Source organism: Barbatula barbatula (assembly GCF_947034865.1).
Source record: "Barbatula barbatula genome assembly, chromosome: 3".
In the NCBI taxonomy this organism is placed as follows: domain Eukaryota; kingdom Metazoa; phylum Chordata; class Actinopteri; order Cypriniformes; family Nemacheilidae; genus Barbatula; species Barbatula barbatula.
The window spans coordinates 14510689-14531210 of NC_136764.1; the positions used below are offsets into that span (position 1 = coordinate 14510689).

At 39.3% G+C, this 20522-nt stretch overlaps 1 protein-coding gene across 1 annotated transcript; it reads left to right on the forward strand.

Moving 5' to 3' along the window:
- The first annotated feature begins 1187 nt into the window (after positions 1-1187).
- usp33 (ubiquitin specific peptidase 33) lies at positions 1188-20517 on the forward strand. The gene is made up of 24 exons (XM_079452953.1): positions 1188-1405; positions 3130-3217; positions 3732-3785; positions 5206-5268; positions 7236-7388; positions 8458-8563; positions 8671-8740; positions 8882-8995; positions 9129-9207; positions 12295-12697; positions 12919-13005; positions 13350-13462; positions 13761-13933; positions 14087-14157; positions 14273-14306; positions 14400-14445; positions 16112-16292; positions 16871-16997; positions 17297-17466; positions 18136-18217; positions 18298-18406; positions 18652-18754; positions 18932-19000; positions 19342-20517. Exons 2-24 carry the CDS (start codon positions 3134-3136, stop codon positions 19497-19499), a joined length of 2649 nt encoding a protein of 882 aa, XP_079309079.1. The 5' UTR covers positions 1188-1405; positions 3130-3133; the 3' UTR covers positions 19500-20517.
- Positions 20518-20522: the final 5 nt, after the last annotated feature.

Below are 20522 nucleotides of genomic sequence, written 5' to 3' on the forward strand. Positions count from 1 at the left end.
AGAATTATGCCAATGATGCCAATTTACGAGCACGCGTTAAAATATGGAAAAGTCCTGTAAAGCTTATAGAAGATATACATTTAGCAAAATATCTCTTTTGTACAGGCTTGGAATTCCATGATGGTAAATGAATACAAATACAATTTGCATTTAGGTGTGAACCATTTCTGACACATAAACAACAAAATGACAACAAAATGTATTTTACTGTCAAAACTTTCCTGACAGTCACAAAAAGATGGATAAATTAGGTTAATAAATATATATATGTAAATGTAATCAATCAAATAAATACAATCTATCCTGTAATCATTTATTATTATTTTTAGCCGAATGATTTTCCAAACTCGCACGACAAAAAGAGCAATAAGATATGCAGAAATAGCAACTGACGACCCTGGTTACCATTCACTGCTACTGTACACTTATCCATAAAGTGTCAGAAATGGTGCTGTGGGCTATCATTCCTATCACTTTCGTGTTTACAGTACACAAGGAAGATAATGAGCATACAAGTTGGCAACAACATGAAGCCGAATGAAATTAAGAAAGAATTTTGAGTTTTTAATTAAACTGTCTCTTTAAATAAACTTTTGTCACCGTGCTGAAAGACATGTCAATTCCTTGAACTCCAGATGGCATGTTAAAGACATGTTATGGAAAACTTTGCTTGCATGCGAATGTGTTATCAGTGCTGGGACGTATTTATCAACTTATTTCAACTTAATGAAACCAAAATAGGCCCAACTGTTTATTCTGAGATAACTCTGTCTTTATATTTTTTCAAAAATCACTTTTGTTATTGTGCATTCCAATTAATATCAATCAAACTTTTGATTTAAGCCATAATAACAAAAATATACAGCTATACAACAATAAAAACATGATAACACAACTCATTTTATATATATATATATATATAATGAAAATAGTGGTTAAAAGAAACATGTTACAGCAAAGTTGTTTATTTAAACTTTTTAAATGGAGTACTTTTTCAGCCAAACCTCATAAATGTGGCATCACTAGAAAATCCAGCTGCTTTTTAGATCCCATACCAAAAGCAAGGATGCGTGGTAATTCATTCAGTGTCCACACTGGGGCGTCTGGGCTGGGGTAGATCCCTCTCTGTACGAGTCGTTCCGTGTGTCCACACTAGGAGGCATCACCGCGGTCCGATTCCCTCATTCGCTTTCAGCATTGCACAACCGGAAGAGGCTGTTTTAATGTGTCATATATCATGTCGCTCCACTTTGAAGTTGCTGTGTCCTATGCCAGCCGTTTAAGATGAACAGAAGGATGTCACTAGTATGTAGCTAACAGGATTAAATACATCTTTAAACATCATCAACACATCCGAATTGAGAATTGAGTTGTATTTACATCGTCGTCGTGCATTTCCATAGAGGTGAGCTAGTATTAAATCAGCGGCTACGTTATGTGCGTCCTAATGTGTAAAATCTATGAAGCGGTGTGCTTTTTATAGATTATATTACTAATCTTTGCGTTAGCTCTGTGCCTTTTTAACAGCGGTGTTGTAAAATGAGTTGATGCAGCGGCGGAGCTGTCAGATGATGTGACTTTAGCTTTAGCCATATTCACAACGCTTACAGTCTGCTGTTCTTTCACAGTGAACGCATCAATCATTGACAGTCTGTGAGATTTGAGCTGTTCTCGTGGTAGCAGTGATCGAAAGGTTTATAATGGCTGGAGAAATTGTTGGCGAGTGTATGCGTGACAGGCAGCAGCTAGCTGCTAACTAACGTTAGCCTAGCGAAGATTCTGGCTTGTGCTGACGCTTGGTCAAGTGACGTCACGCGCTCCCACAGCTGTACATGACTGACTGTTTCTGTACATGACTGTGATTATAATGTGCGTTCATATAAATGACTTTCCATATTTAAATGGCATATTCCTTATCTTTGTTAAACTACATGAAACTGAAACTGTTGTTGCTGTCAATGTTCAGTCAGCAGAACTTCAATGACAGACTATTATGATATTATTACTTTCACATGAGATGAGATTGAAGTGGTGTGGCACGGTCGAGATGTAAACCTTAAAGATTTTACAAGCGCATCATTTCCCTTTTAAGTAAATGTTATTTAACGTTACATTTTTAACTCAGTCACACAGTGTAGATTTAAATCAGTTGGGATATCGGTAAGATCTTTTTTGCAAACCATGATTTTGCTTTCGCTTTACACTCAGTAACCTCCCGAGTTTCTTTTGTTTAGGGTTTGAGACCATTTTGTGGTTTGTTTGGCAACACGTAGTTCTACAAGACCAGGAAAATAAATGGTAAAGTTACAGTTTTAGGTACTTTATGTAATTTTCTACGTACTTATGAAGAGTACAATAGGACTAGAGGTTCATATTAAAATAACAATTTGAATTCGTTTGTTTGTGTAGATTCGCTGCACATTCAGTCTTCTGATTTTAGTAGTGTGTTTAGTTTGGACAAGATTCAGTCCAAACTATTCATTTTCAATAGGAAGTGTTATCCATCTGTCTATCAAACCAAAGATAGCATATCAATGCATTCCTTTTGCAACCTTGTATTTCCATATTCATTATTTTTGCCATAAATCTTTATTAGTCACAATTTTATGTTTGTCACTGGGTTTTGCATATATCTAACCAATAAAAGTACTTGTCGTTCTTACATTATTATAAGTAACCATAGTAAGCCTGATTGTAACAAAACTTCACATATTGTCATGACCAAGCCAATGTTAGAGTGTGTTTTTGTTATTTGACCTTGCAAATACTCGATGATGTTTTTATTTGATATTGTTGGTGAACAATCTAGGTTTGCTTTAATGTGTATAAGAACGCTTCCGTAACACAAAAGACGTCTTCAGTATTAGGAAAACTTATTTTAGAGTGATCTGTTACAATTTTACATTATTGTCATGGACAAAAATACGATAAATCATTTTTGTGACCTCAAGATTGGGAGTGTCATACTTGGCCTTTTTTGGATATTCGGAAATGCTGTTTGAATCTTCTGCTGTTGTTTCAGTTATTATTTTGATTCGTATCATTCAGATTTGTCCAAAGTGTAAGCCAGTTAAAACTGAACTTAAAACGTACTAATGTGTTATTTTTTTGTCTCTCTCTTTACATAAGAGTGATGCTAGGAGAGTCGAGCAATGACTGCCCACACTTGGAGTGTGTGGGCGAGATCACCAAAGAGGAGCTCATCCAGAAGTCTCACGTGAGTCTCCAGTCTCATCACATATTCATCATATCAATGTTTGTTTCTGAGAGCTAAAATTGGTAGTGATTCTAAGTGTTTTGCTCTTAATCAGTAATGATGCACTGCATCAGCATAGAAACAAACTCTTAGTTATAAACATTGATAGGTGTTGATAACCACGGGCCTTAAATGTTATACATTATGGGTCCTTTGCACAGAATGTGAAGATGCATTTCCACAATAACATGTAATAATAACTGTTGTTCCTTTAAAAGAAGACATTTTGTCAGATCGGTAGCCCAGTTAGTGCTTCAGACACAAATACAAGAGCTGTTGGCTCACAGGGACCTGGGTCATGTCCCAATTCCACACCCTTTCTCTTACGCTCATTTCCCTGTACACCCCACCAAGCAGTTAAAATAATAATGGTTTACAAAATCCGTCTGCCATTAATAAGAAAAACAGATTGTTAACTTAAGTCCTGTTACGTTCTCAATTCTAGATTTAACAAAATGAATATGTACACTTTCAGGGTCAGTGTCGGGACTGTAAAGTTGGAGGACCAAACCTTTGGGCCTGTCTAGAGGTAAGATCTTAAACATTTCTATATCAGCTCATGTTTTACTATGACGTGTCTGCTGTTAATACTTTTGATGTTGTCTGCTGTTTTGCACTTGAACTTCCCCTGTGGGATCGATAAAATAAATGTATCCTCTGAGGATATTAAAAGTTCAGAACTTAATGTAAAAATAAAAAAGTAGCTAACAAACAAAGCACTGGTATTCAGCATTTGTAGGACTAATTTAGATTAGTGTTTGTTTTATTGCTCTGTGTAGAGATTTCATGCTTGTGTTCTGCTGGTCAGGTGTTAATTTAAACACAGTCAGTTTTATTGTAAACATGCAGACAAGTTTTATCCTAAATAAAGGATCAGTACGTGTTGGTAAAAATAGAAAACCACTCACTGCTTTTATTTACTATTTCTCTGACTGCTAAACATTATGGGGTGGTTTTTCGGACAGGGATAAGCTTAAACCAGGACTAGGCCTTAGTTAAATTAGGATATTAACGTTTTTTTTTCAAAAATATTGCGATGTGCATCTTGAGACAAAACAATCGCACTGGTATATTTTTAAATATGTGAGTACTAATTGTTTTCAATCAAGACGCCTCTAACATTGAACTTAGACTGGGACTAGTCTTAAGCCCTGTCCGGCAAACCGCCCCTAAAACTTTGAGAGAGAGAGAACTGATATCTTCTTTATTAAAAATATGTTAGCCTTAATGACATCAATGAACTGAAATGCTTCTAAGCACCGACAACATCTGCATTTAGAAGATATAAGTGTTCAAATCTGGAACGTGCACTCAAAACAATTTTGAAATTCCATGATATCATTCTACACTTCAGCCTTGTGTCAAAGTTCTTTTTTCATTTTTGAATCCAAAGAGTCCTACCTTCTTCACAATTAAAGCCGCTGAAGCAATGTGTCATATCAACCACTTGTTAACTTCACACATTTATTAGGTTCTACATGGTCATATGAAAATGGTGTTTTAAAAACAAAACAATCCTTGTTTTTTTACTACCGTTTCCACATGCACTTCAGGAAAAATACTGAAAACACATGTCACATGGCACTTGATTCTCTCTTGTGGTGCTGTAATGGCACCTGCTCGATTCGTGTGTGCAGCACTGCATGAAGTCAAACAAGCCTGCTGTATACACGGTCGTTGCGAGGTTGGTCGTTGCCCCCTTCAGGTATCGTAATGGCTCATATGACAGGGGCTTAACGAAACAGGGAACCAAACGCAATGATACAGATGTCAGTGACATGTCCATTGGGACAAATGAAGTCTTAGGGGGCGATTCACATTTTGCTTTTACGTCTAAAAAAAAGTTTGTCTGAATAAATGAAAACCTTTTATGCATGGTGATAAATCAACACGTATTCACAGTAGTGACCTGCAAAGGGGAATAACTGTATTTATCCAAACTTTTTTAGAATGGCTGTTCTTATGTTGGCTGTGGGGAGTCACATGCAGACCACAGCACCATCCACTCACAGGTTAGTCATCATTTTCTTTATTTCAACTCCTTCATGTTGTACAATAATTGTGTGGATTTTTGTTTTGAAAATACTGTTATTTTACTGGCCCTGTTGCCTTTTGCTACAAACTTCCAAAGGCTTCATCTGCATTTATATGATTTAGTCTTGTGATTAAATGTAGATTAATTATTAGATTTGTATGTATATATTGACTTAAGCAGGTGGAGTCTACTGTTTGAGTTTCCGCCTGGCCTGTGGGTGAACTCATTCATTATTAATGACGGTTCCAGCGGGGGTCTCCCAATCCACCTAACCCCCCTCTGATTACTCATTACCCAAACCTCATAACTCACCACTCCAAAACACCCCGTGTGTGTCAAAGCGAGAGAAATAATCAAGGGCCATCAGCAATTAATACAGGAAGATAAACTACATTTCTTGCATAAACAAAATGAACCCCCTCAGTTTTTCTGCAGATCACCTTTTGGATATTAATGAGGAATGTTTGTTTTGAAAGAGCCTAATGCAAGTGCCTGGAGAACAGCTGTATGTACAGATTGAGACAGGCTGTTGTCAGACCAGACGGCATGTTTATAGCAGATATTCATATTAGTGGTCAGTATCGGTCTTTCAATGAAATGATGCAATTGAGAATATAAAAAGTTTATACTAATGACTACTAGTGAATGACTAGGAACAGTGAATAAAGTTGTGAGATCTCTGTTTACGTCTGACTGATATATCGTGGCCAAACACAGCTGTGTAAATCCAGCTGAATGTTATTTTAGAACGGATAAATAAATACATTTTAATGAGTGATTTCACTCTTTTGAGTGTGTGTGCGTGCATGCTCGATTGGCTCACAGGACATGAAAGAACCACAGTGGAAATGAATGGAAGGCATGATTATGCGCATATATTCAGTGATGTGTAGATCATTTATTGAATCTCAGTGCCTTCAGCAACCAAGCATAACCTTGTAAAACAGAGAACATGCAATATATAATAAAACAATACCAGGCGTTTTTAATTCTTGACGGTGAGCTAAAATGGATATAAGTGAAGGTTTTTTGACATAAAAAATGGTCAGAGTGCCAGACTCTGGTAGGGTTTGTATTTTGGTTCATCCCTCATAAATGTTTTAACTGCCCCTGTCTGGCAGAGGTTGCGCCACTGTGAGCGAGTACTGCAGTGAAAGCCAATCCAGGATCATGAATAATGCAGATACTTCTTAGCCAACGCTCGCTCTGTCTGTGTGTGTGTGTGTGTGTGTGTGTGTGTTTGAGTGCGTGCGTGCGTGCGTGCGTGCGTGCGTGCGTGCACATGCACTTCTAGGGCTGTGTATTGACAAGTGCCTCCCAATACGATACATATCACGATAGATGGGTCACGTTACAATATATTGCTATGTTTTTACATACGATACACATTTGCGATATACTGCAATACTTTAATAAATAAAGTAGAGCTAGAAATACAACATGCTGTGCACCACCTGGGGATTTCTGTAAGGATAAGTGTAAAAACATCCCTTACCCATGATGCTAAATTTAGTAAATTAGGTATTTTCTCTGCATTGTATGGTTCAAAATGTTGTTAGATGCATTAATAGAAATTCAGGCAGATGGTGATATTTTGTTGTGGTCAGTGTTTTAAATATATGCTTTTTGGTGAGTTGCTTTAAGAAATTTAAGTGAAAACAGACCTTAAGAAATCAATCATGTCCAGTAGAAAAGATGGATAACTGTTTAATAGTTTAGTGATTATTATAATACTGATTTTTATTTTCCAACTAATTTAGGTCGATCAGGAATAAAAGAAAAAAGCAAGTGCTATTTTATTATCAAATACCAAAGTTCTTTTCATATAGTAGCACATAGTAGTTTTGTTATTATAGCAGTTTTAAACATCACCTTGTTGCTTAAAAATGTCCTGAACTTGCATAGCATTGGCATTATTTTAAGCTTAGTGGCTTCTTTTTGCAGGAGACACAGCACAACTTGACTGTGAATCTAACCACCCTGAGAGTGTGGTGCTACGCCTGCACCAAAGAGGTTTTCCTGGAAAGGAAACTGGGTCCCCAAGCACAGCTGCACAGCACTGCCAAACCCATCTCTCCAGTACGGAGCCCCATTCAGGTCAGAACTCCTGTTTTAGTTGTTGTAGTAATTATTTTTTACATAATGCAAAAGAAACTAGTTTCACATTTGCTGAAGTAAATACATTTTGTTGAAGGGTTAGGTAAATGTAGTTTTTGAACTGGACGTGTATACAATTTATTTTCCAGTTAACTATACATGAGATTGAACATGATTTTTACATTGTTAACACAAAAAATGTTAAAGATGCAATTCGTAACGTTTGCTTCTTTATTGTCCTAATTTCAAATCAGATCATTTTAAAACCTGTCAACACACGAGCAATGCAAAAAAATGTCATGTCTCATTGCGCCACATCCAGTGTGGAATTGTTTTTTTTTATAATGGATTGTATTGTATTGTCGCACCGTCATTACCTTTGCGATCAGGATTAGTAAACAACACTAACACCGTGTCTACACCTGCACGTCACGACACACAGCTTTTTCTAATGGGATTATCGTGCTGCATCCAGTGTGTACAAAAAATAAAATTCGAATGCGTTCCATTGCGGTCTATTGTCACACTTCGCTGTGTCCGGTGTAGACATGGTGTAATTTGCTCAGTAACTGATTTTTCTTTATTTTTAAGCTAAAACTGTGAGCAGTTTAAATATATGCAAGAAAGAAAAGGCAATTCCCAAGTCTGTAGGCAAATGTTGTTGATGATTTTGCTGTTGGTTACATTTTGAATTTTAAACAATTTGTTGTGTGTAAATCAATGGTTTCCATTAAATTTTCTTAAGATAAATTTCACAAATACCTCAAACAGCTTGAAATTTGAATGGTCTGTAAATGGTTCAGTGGCTCAAGCTTATTTCATTCCACAAATCCATAGGAATTTGGGATTTGGCACAAATCCCTATAGCCATAGTGTTTGAGGAATATCTATACAGCTCTGTTTAGGATGCAAAAACTACAAATAGGCTTGCAATCAGTTTACAAAAGTTCCTCTGTGGAAACTATAATACTTAACATACTGTCTGTTTACGAAGTTGGTGCTGAGACCACGTTTCACTCTCATCTCATCTGTGAAGGGTAAAGTTCAGTCTCTCCCTTTGGTTTCTCAGGACCCCAAAGCTCTGGGCAGCCCCACCTCTCTGAGAGTTTCTCCAGCAGGAGCCTGTGATGACCTGGACATGGAAACTGAAGAGGAGGATGAACTGAGGACCAGAGGTCCTTCATCTTTATTATCGAGAATTCTCTGCATTCTTTCTAGATTGAGAACCCTGTTTGGTCAGATGCTGTTGATGTTGCGTTTCAGCCTCTGTTTCTCCCTGCAGGTCTCACTGGATTGAAGAACATTGGTAATACGTGCTACATGAACGCTGCGCTTCAGGCGCTCTCCAACTGGTAAGAATCCTATTGTCTGATATCTGTAATAAACATTAAATACAATATAAGGTTTAACATTTAGTGTGTTTTTCAGCATCCTAAACGCTCTCTTTTAATCACATCGCTTCAGTGGGAATTTGATCTCCCTTTTTTTTTTAGTCCTCCCTTGACTCAGTTTTTCCTGGAGTGTGGTGGTCTGGTGAAGACAGACAAGAAGCCGGCGCTATGCAAGAGCTATCAAAAACTCATCACAGACCTGTGGCACAAAAACAGGTCAGCTCCGCTCCGCTCCTGTCCTGTCATTTCCTATTTCTGTCTCATTTCTTTCTTTCCACTTCACTCGGTTTTTCTAATTCAATGAAATTTGAATTCAATGCCTCATTTTTGTTCTTTTGTGTGGTTACAGGAACTCCTATGTTGTCCCCACAAATCTTTTCCAGGGCATCAAGGCTGTAAACCCAATGTTCCGTGGTTATTCCCAACAGGTATGCTTTACACATCATAGTGTAACCGAGTGGTTACTGCTTTGTACTTTGCATACAAATTAAAAGACCCACTTTTATTCTTGGACTTATTCTTGCGAGTATTTGTATTATTGGATTCTAGAAGTGTTCTAAAAGCAAGCGCTATCTGATTTAGTGTGTCACCTCATGTGCTTTGTGCATCCATTGTCATGCCTGGCTGGAGAGGAAGGCCGTCTGTAACATTAGTATTGGCATGAATGTGGTATCACAGGCTGTTCAGAGACAGTGGGAAGCATAAATCTAATTGTTTAGGCTTGCTTTCATGAAGCTCACATAGATGGTGGTCTTCTGTTAAGGGGACATTCAGTGAAAGTCAATGAGTGTCTGTGTTAATGCTCTTCCCTTTACAATGTATTGAGTGAAATCGCCATTATTAGAAACCGTAATATAAATCCAGTTGTGAAAGTTTCATTGTTGTACTGCATTTACATAGCTGCAGAAAATACATTGCTTTGTGTTCTAATGTACCACATCTTATTTTTAGGAACTTGTTTGCTTGCTAGGATACTTCTTGGCAGGATGTTATAAAGCCAGTTGGCCGTGTCGCAGTGTAGATGAGCATGAGTAATGATTAATACTCTCATAAGCTTCAGCTGTTCCTAGGGCGATGGGGGTCCTGTGGGTTGCATGCTAATCCGTGTTATGCAGAGTCAGTCTTCGTACTTGTGGCATTCTTTCGAAAATGTTAAACATAATTTGTGGATTTGTGCTAGTGAACATGCAGACCTTTGACAATTGGCATGAAGCTACTGGTTTTCCTAAAGGTCCTAGTTCAGTTTCAGGGAAGCAAGCCCTTTCAGGCCACCGAGCCGCTGGTTGGCCCACCCATTACACGAGATAGCATCGACGCCCTGGGCCGCCATCCTCTACCGTCGCCTCATTCCCCAGTCCTTTATGTTGAGGAGAGCCTTCGCGCCCCCCCCCCCCCCCTCCCCGGTCGCTGACGACTCCATGTCCGTCACGGATAAGGACTGGGATGAGTCGACTCTAAGAACACCCCGGACCTCCATGAGGAGTTTGTGATGGGCCCTCGAGAAGGCCGTTAAGGAGCTCGACCTCAACTGGAGCTCTCCGGAGAAGCCAGCTAAAAGTAAGCTTGACTCCTGGTACTTCCAAGCGGGCTGCTGTCAAGGAGTATGCCATTTTTTCCCAATGTCTCCAAACACATGGCCCTCAGTCGGCATGGGTTCACGCTGCTATGCAGGTCATGTTCGCCCACGTGGACTGGACTGAGGCCCACGAATACGTGTGCTTGCCCCCCGTCGAGAAAACCCTCGTAGCTTATCTTAACCCTTACATGTGCCGCAGCCTGCTATGTAATTAAGCATATTTCGGCTAGTTCTCACACAGTGAGCTGACCCTTTTCTGTAGGATTTGCCTTGTATATATGTTGTGTAATTCAGCTGTTTCTGACACTATGAGCTGCTTCTTGAACCAGAGCAAACCCTGTGCTTAATTTTCACATGTGAGTAGGCACCCATTATAATGGCAGCATGGGTTGTAAGTGCATGTTGTGATTATTCTTTCACATTGGTGTTGTTTAAATGTGAGGCGCGTGGGAGATTCCCTTCTCGACCATCATTTCCTATGGCCATAATAAGCCGTAATCTGTTTTACATTTGTGGTTTAGCTTATATTAACACCTGTAACACCTGTATAATAATTTTTTTGCTAAAGCGTACAGGCTCTTCATCAAGTGACTTGCTATACTGCCATAGTCGCAACGCTGCCCATGTGACTGTTTGTATGCAGTGCGCTTTTGCACAGACCTCCAACCCGGAGCTTGTTGTCGCTTATGTGCTGCTGTAACTCTTGTATCCCAGCCTCATTTCGGACTCCAGGAGACAGCGCTGAGCGATGTGTGGCCGCGGGGCACACTTATGGAGGTTGTTGTTTGGTGCTGTTCAATTTGCTTAGTTATATGCGCAGCCTCACTACCTAGTGTTCTTTGCCTCCCACTCCCGGTACAGCAGGGTCCTGTTGTATGCTTGATACACATTGGGTTTTCAATGCTCCTGCATAGGCAGCACTAAGCCCCCTGTATCGAGCAGCGGATCTGTGTAGTGTGTAGCGTGTAATGTGGCAAAGTCCCTTCCCTGTTTAGAGCGCAGGTGCTTTGAATTGCTTTGAATTCCTTGCCTGCTTTGAATTGACACTCAGAGAGTGGTCTGCCCAGTAAGGGCTTTGCGGGCTTACATTGATTGTACGGCCCGTCAGTCTGACCAGCTCTTCGTTTGCTATGACAGGGGGTCTAAAGGACTGGCTCTCTCTAAACAGAGGCTCTCTCACTGAGTGGTGTATGCTATTACCATGGCGTATGAAAGTCAGTGACAGGACTGCACTTTCAGTATCACAGCTCATTTTTACTAGGGCTATCGCCTCTTCATGTGCCTAGTCTAAGGGCACATGTATTCAGGACATATGCTGTTCAGCTGGCTGGTCTTAACAGAACACTTCGGCCAGGTTCTACAGGTTGGATGTGTCCTCTTTGGCATCTCAAGTTCGCCTTTTTTCTCCTCGCTGTTGATCGCTTATGCTGCACAGTTGTTACCGCATTGCTGTTGACTCTGTGCTTTGGTGTACTTTTATGTTCACTGTTATGTTGCCTGGGATTCCGTGCTGACTCTTACTGTTGTGGTGTCTGCCCAGTCATGGCCCACTCATTACTTTGGCTTGGATATGCACATTTAGCATGGACCCGAACCGGAAGTTCATTCGTGTGTTTCAGCCTATCAGTTGTGGGTGCTCAGGGCGACTTTGTGTTTGATTGAATCTGTGTGCATTACCCCGTTCTTGGTGTGTTTTAGCCCAATTGGTCAGGCTGATCTTGCTACTCTCACGGCGGCATTGTATACCGTTTCCATAGCTGAGCTCCGCAATGTTGAGAGACCGCTCTCGAAAGGGAACGTCTCCAGTTACTGTCGTAAACTCAGAAGAATTCCTATAGCGGAGCTCCGCAATGTCTTGTTCCCGCTTCTCAAGAAACTGAGGTTACGACAGTAACCGGAGACATTTTGTTTCCTAACTTATGTAATTATCTGTCACTAGGACTCTCAAGAGTTTCTGCGCTGTCTGATGGACCAACTCCACGAGGAGCTAAAAGAGCCCATTCCTGAACCCGAGGACCCAAACCAGCCTGTGGCCATGGATGACAGTCCCGATGAGGATAACCACAGCCAGTCGGACGACTTTCAGTCTTGCGAATCGTGCGGCAGCAGCGATCGGGCTGATAGCGAAGGCCCCAGAGTTCCAGAAGACATCAACGAAGCAGATATGCTGATCTCAGAGCAAAACCAGAACAACAAAGATTGGCGGAAAGAAAAGAACCTCATCAACAACCTTTATCGTGCCAGTTCCCATGCCGACCTGGATAAAGATGTGGATACGGCCAATGAGACGAGGCCAATAATCAGCAGCCAAGGAGCCATTAAAGCTCAGGGCCGAAATACAGGTGAACACTTTACTTTTTGTACACAGCTTTCTTCTGCGATCACATGTTTCACCCCAGATTAAAAGCAAAACTACATGTGTCTTTGGTGGACAAGGCAATCCTAGAATGCATTGCTCGATGATGTCATATGTGAATGTGAAGTTTGGTTAGGATGTTAGACAGCAGTGTGGCTCAGTGGGCTGTAGAACAGAATTAGTGATGTCTGTGTTTTCTGTGTTTAGACTCAAATGAAGGGATCTCATCCAGACTGGCCAGCAGCCCCCCGAAGTCCTCCATGTGGCCGAACCTAAGCTCTGCTCACAAAAAATGTACAAGAATCACTGCCGAAGTCTTTTTTTCTGTACATAGATAAATGCAGTAATAAAGATATGCAATATTGGCCTGGTTTCACAGACAAAGGCTTAGCTTAAGCCAGAATTTTGGATATTTGAGTCGCTTTAGATAAAATGACTTCGATAAAAACATTACTGGTGTGCATCTTAAAACAAAACAATGGCAACGACAGGTTTTAAGATGTGTTTGGGCAATTTATTGGCAGCTCAGACTTACATTTTGGTCTGGGACTAGTTTTAAACCGGGCAACTGTCTTGTAATTTTTTGTGTTTTAAACTGAAAGAAAGTTCACACATAGTATTGTGTGTCATGTTATCAGTGCCCTCATTCACCCCTCCAAAGAGTAAACGGCAGAGGAAATATCGCAGTATCATCTCTGAGGTGTTTGATGGCACTATTGTCAGCTCTGTTCAGTGCCTGACCTGTGACAGGGTGAGTGACCTCCATGTTCTTCACCTGAACCCAATCACTTGTGTTCCATTGACTCTGATAAGAAGAAACCAGTAGTGTTGGGTTCCTTTGTCAGAATAGAATAGCAAGTAGTGTTTAGTTTCTAAGCTAATTTTTATTTTAACTATCAGATATACGAACCATATTTTGTGTTCAAACATGATGATGTAGTCACTGCATTGTCATTATCATTATATGTGGTTTCGTTATTGTTCCTGACCAATGCAGTTAGATTTTAAATATGGCATTTCTGTAATGTTACCTTTCCTTCCTGTGTCAGGTTTCAGTGACTTTGGAGAACTTCCAGGACATCTCTCTGCCCATCCCGGGTAAAGAGGACCTTGCCAAGCTGCACTCTTCCTCCCACCAGACGGCTTTGGTAAAGGCTGGTTCTTGTGGAGAAGCCTACGCCCCTCAAGGATGGATCGCATTTGTCATGGAATATATCAAGAGGTATTGAGCATGCAGTTTTTCTATACACAATAACATTTGGACATTTGTAATCTTTGTAGACCAAGAATGTTTGCCCTAAAAATAGCTACAAGAAGGGTTGCATGTTTCTTGTGCGTGAATGACAGCTGTTTTTTTTTATTGAAATTTTTGTAGCTGGTTCTGGGGCCCTGTGGTCACACTGCAGGATTGTCTGGCTGCCTTTTTTGCAAGAGACGAGCTTAAAGGTTAGTATGGAAATGAACCAGCCAACTTAACTAGTTGCTAATGAAATGCAGAAATGCTGTGTACAATATTTAGCCCATCAGTGGCGCAGTTCATACCATGTGTTTGTTTTTACAGGAGACAACATGTACAGCTGTGAAAAATGCAAGAAGTGAGTAAGACCTTGTTTTAGATCTAAAAATGTGCTCTTAGGTGATGGTTACATAAACTAAAAGGTAAACTTTGATTCTTCTTATTGTTTTAGGTTACGGAATGGTGTCAAATTCTGCAAAGTTCAGAGTTTGCCAGAGGTAAGAGCGATTATTTATTCAAATACTCTTTAGACAGACCGCTATAAGGTTTTCAGGCATCTTTCTTAATCTTAAAGACCTTGTGTGTTTGATCAGGGTTTATATCATACTCTGAATTGATTATTTAAATCTAGATTTTGTATTCAGACAGTTGTAATCCTTAATACACTTAATATTCAAAGGAAGTTTATTCCATTTAAGAGCACCAGCATATTGAAAGTCTCTTTTACCGTACAAGTTTTTGTTCCTGATCCAATATGCTCATTCTAGTGCTATAAGAATGGCTTAAATTAACCTGTGAGAAATAAGATTTAAAATATCCTGGAGCTTTATTGTTATTTATTGTGTGGACCATCTTTACTTTAAAAGGTTTGACTTTACTTTCAATGGACAAAGGAAGTATTGCACTTTAATAGGTAGAGTTGAGGATAGTTTTTGCAAAAATTCCTCCTGAAATGAATGTGTACAGCTTTGGCCCAGTGTTATCAAATTCTGATCATTGTGAGCTTTACAAGTCTCGAAACTGGCGTAATAAAACACGTCATGCTGAAGCCTTGTAGCAAGGCTGCCTGTAAATCACACAAAACCATGGACCCTTGGGTAATAATGATAATAATATAATGGGCTATAGAGTCTGGTGGGTTATGTGTTTTCTACTCAAGTGGATTTATGTTTGGAGAGAGCCTAAGGACGCTTCAACAATACCTGCTGCCAACTGTTAAATGATGAGAGATCTGTAATGACATAGATTTCATTTGGTATGGGAGTCATTTGATCCGATGATTGCTCAGCACATTTGTAGAATGGCCAGAAAATATGAGGCCATCTTGCTGGATCGTGTGCCACCGTTGCTGTGCTTTCATGAAGTCTTTCAGGATAATAATACATCTATTCCCCCGCTATAGAAAATCTCAGTCGTAATAACAGGATGATTTCAGATGTGTTTTATTTTTGTATATATCCATCATCACGACATATAAAAAACATTGAACTGAAGTTCTAAAGTGCAAAGTAGATCTACCTTTAGACTACAGCATGAGCACACAATAAATAGCTTTTCCAGGATAATTGTCCCATATGGGACTAAGAAAAGTATCGGAGGCTGTGTAAATGTGATGGACACAACATGAGGTCGTATTTATTTTTTAACTTTAAATTTCGATCGCAAATTCCGCACTCAATGTGCAAACCCCAAAGTCTGTTTTCATAAATTTTTCCTCTTCATTTTTTTTTTACCTCATTCAGACTAGAATGTTGTTCTGCATTTCAATGTGAATACCTCACACAGCCACTAGTCATCTTTATTTTGTTCTCAATGCAATGACATGAGTGCCCTTACTTGTTTGCTGGTGAAGTTCTTAAAAACAAGACGTCTGGACGAACTGTTAGTAAATTGTAGTGCACAAAAATTTAGTTTGTTACAGAGACAGTGACGTGACACAGATATTTGTATTATACTGTTAAGAACGATTTCGTATGATTTGGTGAACCGGATCGACAGGTTCACTGAAAAGAACCAGTTCAGAAGAACGAGGCAAGCAGTACTCGCATTTCCCTCAGAAAACGTTCCAATAATTATTTGTCCTGATAAGCTCTTGCAGTTATTTTTGGAAATATTCCAACCATCTCCTGTTGTGTTAAAATGCTCCCTGCTGTTTCCCAACAGATTTTGTGCATTCACCTCAAGCGCTTCAGACATGAACTCATGTTCTCCACTAAAATCAGCACTCATGTGTCCTTCCCCTTGGAAGGCCTAGAAATGCAGCCTTTTCTGGCCAAGGACAGCTCCGCCCAGACCACCACCTACAACCTGCTCTCAGTCATCTGTCACCATGGCACTGCCAGCAGTAAGTGGCAGCTTTCAGAGGCGGGACTTGCATAGATGGGCATGGCTGTTTAGTAAAGCAACAGTAAAGCGATGTTTAGTAAATGATGTATAGAATTGGGAACAACAGGAATAGGATGTGTCAAGAACCAGATTCGAACTTTTGCATGCATGTTTGAACCTAAAAGCTAGCCAAAAGTGTTGCATGTGAATAAACCCGTAGACCATGATCTGTATGCCTTTCTTTCTTCTGCAGAACACAAAATAAGATATTTTGAAGAATGTTTGTAACCGAACGGCAGTACCTATTGGACCAACATTGGTTTTGTGTCCATACTATGGATGTAAATGGGTTGTTCGGTTAGCAACATTCTCCAAAATATCTTATTTTTTGTGTTCTTGAACTTATTTTGTAAATGTAGTTACTAGTGTATTGCTGAATATGTACACTGTAAATTCACAAACTGTAAAAGAAAGTGCAACTGAATAAGGTTTGTTGCAATGGTTGATGGCCACCCTGTGTATATATTGGCATTCAATGAGAACAAAACATGTTGATCAACCACTAATGTTTTATTTTTTGTGGTTTTATTTTTTTAGGTGGTCACTATATCGCTTATTGCCGGAATGAACTGAACCAGCTGTGGTACGAGTTTGACGACCAGAGCGTCACTGAAGTATCGGAGTCCTGTGTTCAAAACGCTGAGGCATATGTGCTGTTTTACAAGTAGGAAAATCCACATATGCATCACAGATGTTTGGCATTTTTGTGCTATTCTTGACAATTTTTAAATCAGGCTCGCTTGAAGGACGTATATTGTATTCAGCAGATACTTAAGCATGTTATCTTTGTAGCCTGGTTTAGTGGTTAGACATCAAGGATGTTTTTGAATAGCAGCTCAAGGTTCTGGGGGGCAGAACAAACGGCCTCGAGTCTTACTATGAATCTCAATTCTGTGCTGAAGTGTGTGTGTTGGGACAGTTGTTGAATGTCGCTGATGTTTTTTGTGTGTATGTGTATAACAGGAAGAGTAATGACGAGGCACAGAAGGAAAGGCGGAAGGTGACCGGTCTGCTCAACATGATGGAACCCACCCTTTTGCAGTTTTACATCTCACGCCAGTGGCTCAACAAGTTTAAAACTTTCGCAGAGCCAGGACCGATCTCCAACCATGACTTCCTGTGTCCTCACGGAGGTGAGGATCACTCTCATAAGACCTAGTCGTCACTTAACCATGTAACCATTATAACAAATTTTGAAAGCCACAGACAGATCAGATACAGTTGTGGATTAAACCAGCATCAGAGGTCAGGTGGCAGGGTGGCACATCCTTTTCTCTGATTATGTTTGTTTTTCTCTCTTCCTTTCTCTCTTATTCTACAAAGTAAATGTGAACTAAAACTGTTGAGTCAACAGAAAATAATAATGGAACCTATCAAAGAACGTTTTTGAGTAAACTCAACAAACAGAGACGGAAGTCCACCCAACTTAAAATAATATGTTCAAGTCATTAGTTTATCAAATTAATACACTGTTTTGCAAGTTGTTTGTACATTTTGGCAAAATGTACTAACAACTTACAAAACAAAGTCCAGTCAACAAAATAATATTTACTTATTTATCTTTATAGGGAGAACATTTAGCAAGTTAGATTTTTTTAGTAAATGTTTTCAGAAAGCATTTCAAATACATTTTCCTTCCCTTGATCTGAATCGTTTGAACTGGTTGATGTGTGCTGAATTGAAAGTAAAAGATCTGATAGACGATCAACTATTGAAGCAGCTCTTCATTATGATTTAGCTCAAAATGTGTAATTCCATTCAAACGATGTGTGTTGTTTTAAAGTCAACGTGCATCTTGACAGGTATTCCACCAAATAAAGCAACGTCCATTGATGATCTCGTTGTGATGCTTCCGCAGAACGTATGGGATCATCTGTATAGCAGGTATGAGTTTGATGCTCGAATAGGGATTCTTAAATCTTTGGTTGTTATTACATGCTCATTGTTGACTCGCTGTTGCGTAGGTATGGAGGTGGCCCAGCTGTCAATCATTTATACGTCTGCCACACGTGTCAGACAGAGGTCGAGAAGCTGGAAAAACGACGCAAGAACGAACTGGACATGTTTGTGCGGGTAAGAGCTGCAATTCTGGAAATCGTTAAGAACAATGATATAGACCATTTCTGTCTTTTCATGCTGGACTGCTATACACGGATATACACCCAGCACCATTTAGACAGAGATTCTCTGTTTTTTCTCCAGTGGTGCGGCGAGATGTTTTATGAAGTAATGATCAGCTCAGAGTTTCTCAAAACTTCCTCTCTCCATCATCTTATGTGTTCTGTTTCCTCTCTATCTCTCTTCTGTCCTTCATCTAGTTTAATAAGGCGTTTCAGGAGGAGGAGTCTCCTGTAGTGATATACTGTATCAGCATGCAGTGGTTTCGGGAATGGGAGGGCTTTGTCAAAGGCAAGGACATTGGTAAGTCATTTCCTTTGGTGATTATGTTTCTGAAATATTCGAAAGTTTTAAATGGACTATTAGGGTATAATGTTTTGCAGATATTGGTAAATTCCTCCTCAAAGTATTACTTTATAACTATTGGTTGAGGTATTGTATTGGGGTGTTTTGATGACCTATTGATCTTGTGTTTTTCAGACCCACCAGGGCCAATTGATAACTCAAAAATCGCTGTAAATAAAAATGGACACATCACATTAAAGCCAGGTAAAGTTTATCATCATAAAAGTTGTTTCATCTGTAATGTCATCATGAAACAGCATTTATAATTAATATATATATAATATATTACTAATATTAATACTAGTGAAACAGAATATTCAATTTTAAAACAAATGAGGCACAGATTAGATTGTAAAGTGTTCTGTATATATTTTTCTGAGGACAATCGCAATAAAGTGCACTGATGAAATCTCAATTAAAATATGTATTAGAAAAGTAAATGCATAGAATATTGACATTATATTCGAGGAGCATGTTTAGTTTATCGAATTCCCAACATAAACTTCTAATCATAAAACCTTTCTGTTGGTTTATTGATTTAACAGGTGCCGATTCAGGCCAAATATCCGAGGAAACCTGGAACTTTCTTTATTCCATCCACGGAGGAGGGCCAGTGGTGACTGTGCGGCCCAGCGTCAGCCATCTGGAAACAGAGAACTCTCAAGCTGAAGAGAAAATTGAAGTGGAGACACGCTCCGTGTAGTTGCATCCGCACTGCAAAGGGACCGAGAAACTCTTATTTTGCACTTCACGTTTGTTTCCAAGCGTTGGAGCAAAGGACCTTGCAGCTTCACCTCGATACACACGTACAAACATACCTTCCACGCTTTCTTTACCTATTTTGACTGTTCTTTATAGCAGATACTTTTGTGCGTTGTATATACTGTGCATATCCACACATTGGCACACGGTCACGGCACGTTAATGCGTTTATTTTTTATGTGTGACTGCCTTTTTCCTTTCCCTAAAACCAAATAGTCCAATATATGTGTCAATTGGAAGAAGTGAAAAATTCCAGTGCATCTTTCTGTAAATATTGTCAGGGTAACACCTCATTTAAGGAAATTAAATATGTCGTCTTAGTAGATAAAGTCTTTGTGTTTTGTACGAGGGTATGAAGAGATACAAAATGCTACGTAGTCTCAGGAAAGAAGCATTTTTTTTTGTTTTGCACTGTACTGTTGATTCAAAAGCGTGCATGCTTCAGCTCTGATGTTCGATGTGTATTTGAATGTAAAAGTGCTTAAGAAACACACTTTCCTGCACTAAATATTATTTATTCCAGAGGGGTATGTTTATTACAGAACTCATAGGCATTTCCAAACTCCTTTTGAGCAAATGCACGCTAATAGGAATGATGTGGGACATTATGCTGGCAAGAAGATCGATTCGTTTTTGTGTTTCATAGCTGTACTACTCCATTGCATGTAGATGCAACAATAAGGCACATGTTGGAGAAAATCAATGACTGTCTTGTTTCAAATGTTCTGTGAAGAAAGAAAGTGGCTCAATTAAATCCTGGTGCATAAGATGTGTACAGTCAAGGCATTATTTAATGTATAGAAGGATGTGATGTTGTTTTTCAATATTGTCCACAAAGATGCAAGCTGTAACTCAGTGGCTAATATTAAACCCAAGACTTATATTGTGGAAATCAATCGTTTTTACCTTAATTTAACTCTTTGTGTGCTGATAAACCAATTTTAAGGTATTTCAACCTCATAAA